This window comes from Rhagoletis zephyria, unplaced genomic scaffold, assembly GCF_001687245.7.
Source record: "Rhagoletis zephyria isolate East Lansing unplaced genomic scaffold, Rhagoletis_zephyria_1.1 Rzeph_scaffold_14434, whole genome shotgun sequence".
Taxonomy (NCBI): Eukaryota; Metazoa; Arthropoda; class Insecta; order Diptera; family Tephritidae; genus Rhagoletis; species Rhagoletis zephyria.
This window is the reverse complement of record NW_016171503.1, coordinates 1-9,067: the sequence shown is the minus strand read 5'-3', so window position 1 is coordinate 9,067 and position 9,067 is coordinate 1. Positions and strand designations below refer to the sequence as shown.

The 9,067-nt window shown below is 38.5% G+C and overlaps 1 protein-coding gene across 3 annotated transcripts; it reads right to left on the bottom strand.

Moving 5' to 3' along the window:
- Positions 1-1,592: 1,592 nt before the first annotated feature.
- On the bottom strand, positions 1,593-9,058 carry LOC108378572 (glycine dehydrogenase (decarboxylating), mitochondrial). Of its 3 annotated transcripts, none has more exons than XM_017634866.1 (7): positions 8,634-9,058; positions 8,240-8,318; positions 4,608-4,908; positions 4,297-4,522; positions 3,756-4,231; positions 1,990-3,568; positions 1,593-1,929 (listed from the first exon to the last, which is right to left on the bottom strand). In XM_017634866.1, exons 1-7 carry the CDS (start codon positions 8,850-8,852, stop codon positions 1,819-1,821), a joined length of 2,991 nt encoding a protein of 996 aa, XP_017490355.1. In that variant the 5' UTR covers positions 8,853-9,058; the 3' UTR covers positions 1,593-1,818. The 3 variants fall into 3 exon arrangements, with proteins under 3 accessions (XP_017490355.1, XP_017490354.1, XP_017490353.1); XM_017634865.1 differs by having other exon boundaries at positions 1,594-1,929; positions 1,990-3,632; positions 3,814-4,231; XM_017634864.1 differs by having other exon boundaries at positions 1,594-1,929; positions 1,990-3,650; positions 3,832-4,231.
- Between the last annotated feature and the right edge of the window lie 9 nt (positions 9,059-9,067).

The window sequence follows — 9,067 nt, the reverse complement described above, 5'->3', positions numbered from 1 at the left end:
TGTTTAATAAAAAGGTTTTAATAACTGCGTTACTCTGCAAAGAAATATGTAAAGTATTGTTGTATGTACATACTTGAATTTGCGTAGTAAGAAAGTCAATTTCCACGAAACAATCGATGAAGATATCGGCAGTGTTGCCCGTTGTTCCGAAACCATGGGCCAAATATAGTAAAATTGCGTTTTTAGTTTTTGACTCTGACGTCAGTAATTCAAAAATTCAGAGAAATGTGCTTAAAGAAAAAGTATGGGTCTCAAATTAAGGAGGAAATCCTGTAGAATTTAAACAGATTCAAGTTTTTGACGCAGAAGGCCTGGTAAGTATCGAAAATGTACTTTTAATATTGTATCCTTGACATTTCGCAATATTTGTTTTTGAAAAAATTATATGTCAAGGAGTTATATAAACTCTATATAACTTAATCTGCTTAAAAATTAACTATTCGTCCTTGTGAATCCAAAAAGTTCTAAAGAAATTGCCTCTTGCATTTGGTACCCATATTTTTATTCTACATTTCATTGAACTTTTTAAACAATTTTTGGAATTAATCGTATCGTTGAAATTACAAAGTCCAGTAAAAAAATCCTGACGTCAGAGAGAAAAAATAGAAGCGCCACATAAATAAAAAAGGAGGTTTCATACCCATTTATTTATTATTTATTTTATGGTAGGCGAGCTTTTCAAACAATATAGAAGCAATTTTTTCGATTTAATTAGTTGAAAAGTAATGAATATCTATTCCCGGAATCGGAAAAAGGTGAAAAATTAACATCCCTAACTGGTACATATTTTATTGAGTGAAGAGAATTATGAATAAATTCTTTAGCAAAACTTGTTAGTATGAACAGTTTTTAATGCACATCGTTAAGTTTGAAAAAAAATTTAGCTGAAAATGTAATTTTACTGTAATTAAAAATATTTTTGTCCAAAGTAATGCGAATTTTAAAAATTCGTAAAAAAGTTAAAATTTTTATTTTTTACGTATAGCAATCAGAAGCTAGAATAAAATGAAAAAAAACAGTAGGGCTTCCTGGTTCCGTTTATTAAAATTTTTTATATTTTTACGAATGTTACATGCAGATGACGATTTTTGAGAGCCATGCTGACGATTTCTGACTTCAATGACCTGGCAACACTGGCTGAAAGATAAATTAATTATCTTCAGGTGAAGTCATCTAAGTTTTCTAATCGGTATGTAGCTGATAAGATATTAATATTTAAAGAAATCAAAAAATTTAACTTTAACCTTTTAAAACGTCTATATTTTTTTTCTGCGCCAAATAATTTTGTCATGATTGAAATGAGCGTAAAAAGTTCTATTGATCTGCATTTTTCGTTTTTGCATAGCTGAACGGTTGGTATTCTAGATTTGTTCCAGAAAATGACGAATGCATATTTCTACGTATTGTTTAGTATTTCCATTAAAAAAGTAATTAAATTGAAAATTCATATAGAATTAAGAATACACATTTTAACTCTAATTGAATACTTTGCGTACTTTTTTATGGTACCTTTCTCCTACCGTTTTTGCAAAGGGCGATCACTTTATTCCCTNAGTTTGTTCTCCAGGGATTCCTAAAAGTGATACTTTTAAATCTATGGCCAGAAAAACTGAAAACACCCTTGGCGTTAGTACCAGGAAACTTCCAGTCGCGATATCAGAGAAGTGGAGACAAGGGTAATGTCAAAGTTCTCATACCTGCCCGGAGATATTTCTGTAGCTCTTAATAAATACTAAAAATTTATTATACTTTATTAATATACAAAAACTTATTTATACTTAAATATAAGACATCAAAAATAGACTGCGAATCTAGTGTTTAAATGTCAGGCAGAATAGGCGGGCAAGTGCAAACCAAATGTTTATCTCCATAAGCATCGTCAATTCGGCCAACAGTGGGCCAAATCTTTGAGTCTGGTTTAACAAATAACTGCAAAAAATAATAAAACTCAAGTCAACCTATAAATCCAACATAAATTATGCTCCTTACCGCTGGGAAAGCAGCCAGCTCGCGGGTATATGGCCTGTCCCATTTGTCTGAGATGACTTGCGCTTGCGTATGCGGCGCCATCTTCAGTGGATTCACCACTTTGTCCATGCGTCCCTCCTCAATATCGACAATCTCTTCCCGTATCGAAATCATTGCATCGCAGAAGCGATCCAACTCTTCCTTGTCCTCTGACTCAGTAGGTTCAATCATCAAAGTGCCAGCCACCGGCCAAGACATAGTGGGTGCATGGAAACCATAGTCCATTAGACGCTTAGCAATGTCCACCGCGTCAATGTTGGCAGTTTTCTTCAGATCACGCAAATCGAGAATGAACTCGTGCGCCACAAGTCCGCTCGTTGATGATTTGTAAAGAGTTTTGTAGTGGTTTTCTAAACGCTTGGACATGTAGTTCGCATTAAGTATAGCTACTTGTGTGGCACGCTTAAGTCCACGACTACCCATAAGCTTGATGTAGGACCATGAAATCGGTAGAATAGCCGAGGAACCGAAAGGCGCTGCAGAAACAACACCAAAACTTTCCTGTTCGCATTCCACCGGACTGATAACTGGATGTCCGGGTAAATAGGGCGCCAGGTGCGCTTTTACACCGATTGGACCCATGCCGGGACCGCCACCGCCGTGAGGTATGCAGAAAGTCTTATGCAAATTCAAATGCGATACATCACTGCCATAATCACCAGGACGGCAGAGACCGACTTGCGCATTCATGTTAGCCCCATCCAAGTAAACCTGACCGCCGTGTTTGTGTATGAGCTCACATATATCAGCAACGGTTTCCTCAAACACTCCCATTGTGGATGGGTAGGTGATCATCAGGCAAGACAAATCACTATCATGCTCTGCTGCCTTGTCGCGCAAATGTGTCATATCGATGCTGCCGTCCGAGAGAATACGTATGGGTTCGACCTTCATACCGGCCATTTGCGCTGACGCCGGGTTGGTGCCATGCGCCGAGATAGGTATCAAACAAACGTTGCGGTGGCCCTCGTTGCGGTGTTCATGATACCTGCGAATGGCCCGCAGACCAGCGTACTCGCCTTGTGCGCCAGAGTTGGGTTGGAATGAGATTTTGTCATAGCCCGTAATCTCGCAGAGATCCTTCTCGAGCTCGTTAAACATTTGGTGATAGCCCTTTGCTTGTTCGACGGGCGCGAACGGATGTATATCGGTGAAGTGGCGGAATGAGCATGGAATCATTTCGGTAGTGGAATTTAGCTTCATGGTGCACGAGCCGAGCGGAATCATGGAGTGCACAAGCGAAATATCCTTATTCTCCAAACGCTTCATATAGCGCACCATACGAGACTCGCTGTGATGTGAACTAAAAATGGGATGCTGCAAAAAGGGGGACGTGCGCAGGAATTTCGAACGCTCAATGGAGCTTGAGAGTATATCGCGCTCTGTTAGTATCTCGTCTAATGACTTGCACTGGAAGACCCACAGCAGATCATTGACGTCACGCGCACCCACCGTCTCGTCTAGTGCCACGCTCACGCTGCCATCCGGGAAGTAGCGGAAGTTGATGCGCTTTTCCGCCGCGCGCAATTTGATTTCCTCGCTCGGCAAACTCTCTGATGGCGTTACATGCAAAGTATCGAAAAAATTTTTGTTATTTACTCGATGTCCAGCCACTTGCAATCCTGTTTGCAGGGCNCTCGTCTAGTGCCACGCTCACGCTGCCATCCGGGAAGTAGCGGAAGTTGATGCGCTTTTCCGCCGCGCGCAATTTGATTTCCTCGCTCGGCAAACTCTCTGATGGCGTTACATGCAAAGTATCGAAAAAATTTTTGTTATTTACTCGATGTCCAGCCACTTGCAATCCTGTTTGCAGGGCCAGTGTGAAGTGGTGTATGCGGTTTGCGATCTCCTTAAGACCTTCGGGTCCGTGGTATACAGCGTACATGGCAGACATGTTGGCGAGCAGCGCTTGCGCGGTGCAAATGTTGCTGGTAGCCTTGTCGCGGCGTATGTGCTGCTCGCGGGTCTGTAAAGCCAAACGATAGGCATCATTACCGTCGTTATCGCGCGTAACACCGATCATGCGTCCCGGCATCAGGCGCACCAAGTTTTGTTTGCAAGCAAAGAAGCCTGCATGCGGACCGCCATACCCGAGCGGTACGCCCAAACGTTGCGATGTGCCAATAGCGATATCGGCACCGAATTCAGCTGGCGGGCGGAGCAGTGTCAGCGCTAGCAGATCTGTGGCGACTACAATGAGTGTCTATAAAGCGGAAACATTGGAAGAATAGAGAAAGAGCATCTGACTTCAGAGAGTGCATTACTTACACCATTTTTGCGCGCTTTCTCAGCAACATCCTCAAAGTCCCTTACATCACCAAAAGTATCAGGATATTGTAACAAAATGCCAGATATTTCACGCGCCGCCAAATCAGCATTCTCAATTGGACCAATTTCCGTTACGAACTCCAAAGCTTCGGCGCGTGTCTGCACCACAGACAAAGTTTGTGGATGCAACTTGTTCGAGAGATAAATCTTCTTGCGCTTGTTGTGTCTGCAATGAAAGGAATTCAAAAGATTTATACATATAATACAAATAAAGTAAGGCCTTTTTGAAGTTACTCGCTTCCTCATACTACCTCGTACACAGGCTCATAGCCTCTGCGGCGGCGGTGCCTTCATCCAGTAGCGAGGCGTTTGCCACATCCAATCCGGTCATTTCAGCAACCAGCGTTTGATAATTCAACAGCGATTCCAGGCGGCCTTGCGAGATTTCCGGTTGGTAGGGTGTGTACTGCGTAAACCAGCCGGGATTTTCAAAGACGTTGCGTACAATTGTATGCGGCACATGACAATTGTGGTAACCCATACCGATATATGAGCGCCAAATCTCATTGCGATTGGCGATCTCACGTATATGGCGCACTAGCTCGTGCTCATCTGGGCGTGCGGGGAAAGGGAAAAGAACATCAAAACCGATGTATGTATGTGTGAATTCTATGAGTTAGGTGAAGCTAATAAAAACCATCGCAGATCCGCCCACTCTCACGTTGGCCAGAACGTAATCTTGCCGAAGGGTTAGGTGAGAATAACCTAATCGAGCTCTAATTCAGTTATAACCACCATAGCTGAGTAGGTACTTACCAACACCCGGTAGCACCCGAGCTAGATTCCTATCACAATCAATATCCCAGGAGTTGTTTCCTATTAATGGTAGACAACTTTTGAAGTTGAAGTAGCCAGACAACGATACTTACGTCGGACCAGGTCCATGGCGAGCTTTAATGAATCTTTGGCCCTACCACAGGCTATCATTTTGGCTCTGAGCTCTTCAGCTATCGCAAAAAACGCTATTCGCCGGGTCGTGATCCTACTACTGGAGGTTACGGGGCGATTGCTGTTTGCGCTGCAAATCCTGTCAGTTAATTTCAACTTTGGAAGAGGAACGGGTCTTTGGACTTTCTGAGATAGGGCCTTTACGAACTGGGTGCCGAGATAGTTCGATCTTCCACTCAGCCGTCAATATAGACTTAGTTAGATCGGCATGACTTTTTGAAAAGGTGGGGAAAAAACTTGTATATAAGTTAATTAAATTCGAAATTTCATACAGGTGGAAATCTCTTTAAAATATTTTCAAAAGAAAATCTTATTCAATCTCTTTCGTCTGACACCGAAATTTTGATACAAATTTCAGTTACTTAATTGTCTTAATTTAAGTTGAGTTGGATTTTTTAAACAGTTGACAACTCTCTTAAATATACTTATTTAAAAAGTAAAGCCTTTTAAAAACTATTTCGATTGATATCCAGTTCAGAAATAAAGCCTTTTCAAGCCCACTGCGATTGATACCAATATTTCAACAATTCATTTAGCTTATCAAATAATTTGCATTTAACGGGTGTCAACCCTCTATAAACATCTCAAAAATATTTTTAATGATAAAACTCTAGATTTATTAACATTCTTTTGTTTGACATTTTTTAATATTCCATTGTGTATAAGTGAACTAAATTTGACTTTTCAAACTGGTAGTAACTATCTTCAAAATATTTATAAACAACTACCTATATACCAGAGACCTGCACGAGTGATTCTGGCATCGTATGAGTATGAGTACTAGTAACCTTTTTATTAGTATCTACAGCGATGCTTTTTTGAAATCGTATAATCGCTCGCACGATGCCGATTCTGCCGATGCGACATCGTAGCATAAGATGATTACTATTTAGGCATCGCCGGAAACGCGTCACGAGGGAAAAAAGTTAAGCGAAATGCAACAAATGCACATGTTTGAGTGATCGCCATTAATGTAATACATCAAAAAATGTAATAATTTAATTAATTGTGAAAACAACTTCTATTGAACTTTGTATTTATAGAGAATTCAGTAGTCCACTTGCAAAGTGCGCTATGTAAAATTTTTTTCGTTTTTTTAGTTTTTGGTGGGTAACGTACCAGTTTTTGAAATAGTTTCATGTCCACTAACAACGCAGTGCTAAATCTTTCTATATTCTGAAAAAATAGCATCGAATGTTAACTACTCTTGCAAAATTCGCTTTCATACTTACTTATAATTTCTCAAAAGTCTCCGTCTTCTCATGAACTTAGAAATCTGCTTTAGGTCGTATAGACTGTTAATGTTATTTATGTCATGTTGTGTTATGGTATAGTGTTATTATGCTCTTATTTATCAAAATTTTCAGGTTATAAAAAAAAGAATCAATTTAAAAGTTACTTGTTGTCGTTGTCGTTTTTTATTATTTATGGCTTTCTATTTTAAAATCACATAACGCTGTTTGCAAGTGGACTACTCAATTGTGTTGAGAACGTACATAAAATCAAATTGCATTCAAGCTTTAACTTTCTAAATCTGTTCTTCTGCCCTTTAAATTCCGACGTGCAGGAATTTGTAATTTGCTAAAAGGTTTTCCATACGTCACTGGAGCCTGTTGCTCCAATCGCGAAATATTCGCGAAATATTTTATTTAGCACTTTGTAAAATTTTTCTTTCTAATGCTTACACTTTTCAATAAATTTTAAAGTTTTTCATTTTGACACATATTTCAAATCGAACATCCCTCATCGTAAACGTGTCATATGGAAATGATGATATGAAAAAAATATCCGCTTGCTGCTAAGTAAAACGATGCTTTGCCTACGATGTCAAATTTAAATTCAACTAATCGCATCGTTTCTATTCATACTCGGCGATTATTAACTTTTACTTACTAGTGCAGGTCTCTACTACATATTTGTATTATAAATTTTCGTAATGTTTTTCCAGCTAATTTTTTGTATTTGTTTATAGAAAGCTTCAGCCAAACCATACAAATCACAGTTTCAAACTTTATACAAAAATTAGAAAAAAAATCTGAAATTTTCTTTCAAACTTAAACTTATAAATCTGAATCATAAGAACATTTTTGAGTATGCAAGTTTAAAGCGGCCAAAAAATCGCGTTAATTATAAAAATTTTTTTTTTGGTGAAGGCTTTTGCGACTTTTTTTATATACAAGTGCAATTTACGAAAACTGGCAATGATATCTTAATATGTTTCTGCGAACGGTCTACCACATTTCATTTCATAAGAAATGCATGCTTATATGCAAAAAAGTAAAAATCCGTCAGCAAAAAATTTTTTTTTTAAATCAGTGCGATTCTTTTTTTTCTCTCTTTGAAGACTTGAAAGTTGAAATTTTGATGAAAATTTGTGATTTTTATGGTTTTGCTAAAAGCTCGGACAATATTTTAATAGAAAAATAACCAAAGATAATTTAAATCGAAAAATATTATGTATATTACAAAAAAATCGACACGTGATCACTTGTTTGAGTCAATTCGCAATTCTGCGAGGAAATTAATATAAAGCATAAAACTCGTAAAAGTATAGCAAATATAACACATGGCGTCTTCACATTCGCTTAACAATAAAATCAAAATTGATAAGCGACTTTGAACTCTAAACCCACGCGTCTAATTACGGCTGGAGTAAGCGCTATTATCAGGGTGATTGTATAAAATCATAGCAGGGGGTCCACTCAAAAATAAATTTGCAAACAAGATAACGATATTACAGCAAAACAATGCCTATATGTATGTATGTACATAAATACATATTGATGTACGTAGGCATACTAAGTAAATACATATGTATATACTACATACGTCCGTAGCTATTCGGATTCAGTGATAGCATTTACGTAGATTTCACGAAAAATCAGACTACGATGGTTTCAGTGATAGCCCTGATCATGTTAGGAGCAATACCCACTTAACGGTTTATCCAAGTTCAAATCTCGCTTCAGTTGTATGCGCTTGGGAACGGCCTTATTCGTAAGCTCCTCCAAGGACTAGTTGTAAGAAGAAACAGTGTTCTATGATTATTCCTGATCTTCACTAACTTTTATGTTTATGTATATGTATTGATGTATATATATCGTTACCTTAATATAGAAAGGCCCTATCTCACAACGTCGCTGAAATACAAAAAGCCGTAACTAAGCAAAAATCCGAAATGCCCGCTTCGATTGATTATAATGTATTTCATCGAATTATGTGTCCCCAAACCATTTTAAGCAATAAAAAATTTTAGTCAGTTACGGCTTTTTTGCATTTCAGCGACTGTATGAGTTAGGGCCTTTCTATATTAAGGTAACGATATGTACCTTAAAGCCCAGCGTATCCAACATTGACACCACATCCGTTTTACGCGGCCCTATATGACGGCTGGGAAAGTCAGATTTCGAGGGAAATAACACCTCACCCACTGGCACGGTCGCTAAGCAACGTGTTTGCATGAGTACACGTGGCGCTTGCCATGATTTTATGGTTGTATGTGTGAGCGCGACAAGTTGGCGCGTAGATACGTGGCTTAAATGCTGCATTGTTACTCTGTTTTAATTGATATGTATGTATTTGTGTAGTTGGAAAATCACAAACGCTTAAGGTGAAATGTATGCATGTGATCACTTCTGTGTTGTAACGGCACTTTTAATTTCTACTTGGCACTTTTCTGATTTTATACAAACACTTCAAAAAATTAGAAAACTTTTAGAAATAAAAATACTTCTACTTTCGCCAACAACTGGCCACGGACTGA

Excerpts from the sequence above, each read along its gene's own strand:
- LOC108378572 (XM_017634865.1), bottom strand. The coding sequence starts at position 8,852 with ATGCAGCATTTAAGCCACGTATCTACGCGCCAACTTGTCGCGCTCACA. Across the intron at positions 4,909-8,239 it reads GAACTTGGATAAACCGTTAA|ATGAGCACGAGCTAGTGCGC; the intron begins GTGGGTATTGCT and ends CCGCACGCCCAG. Across the intron at positions 4,232-4,296 it reads AGAAAGCGCGCAAAAATGGT|ACACTCATTGTAGTCGCCAC; the intron begins GTAAGTAATGCA and ends TCCGCTTTATAG.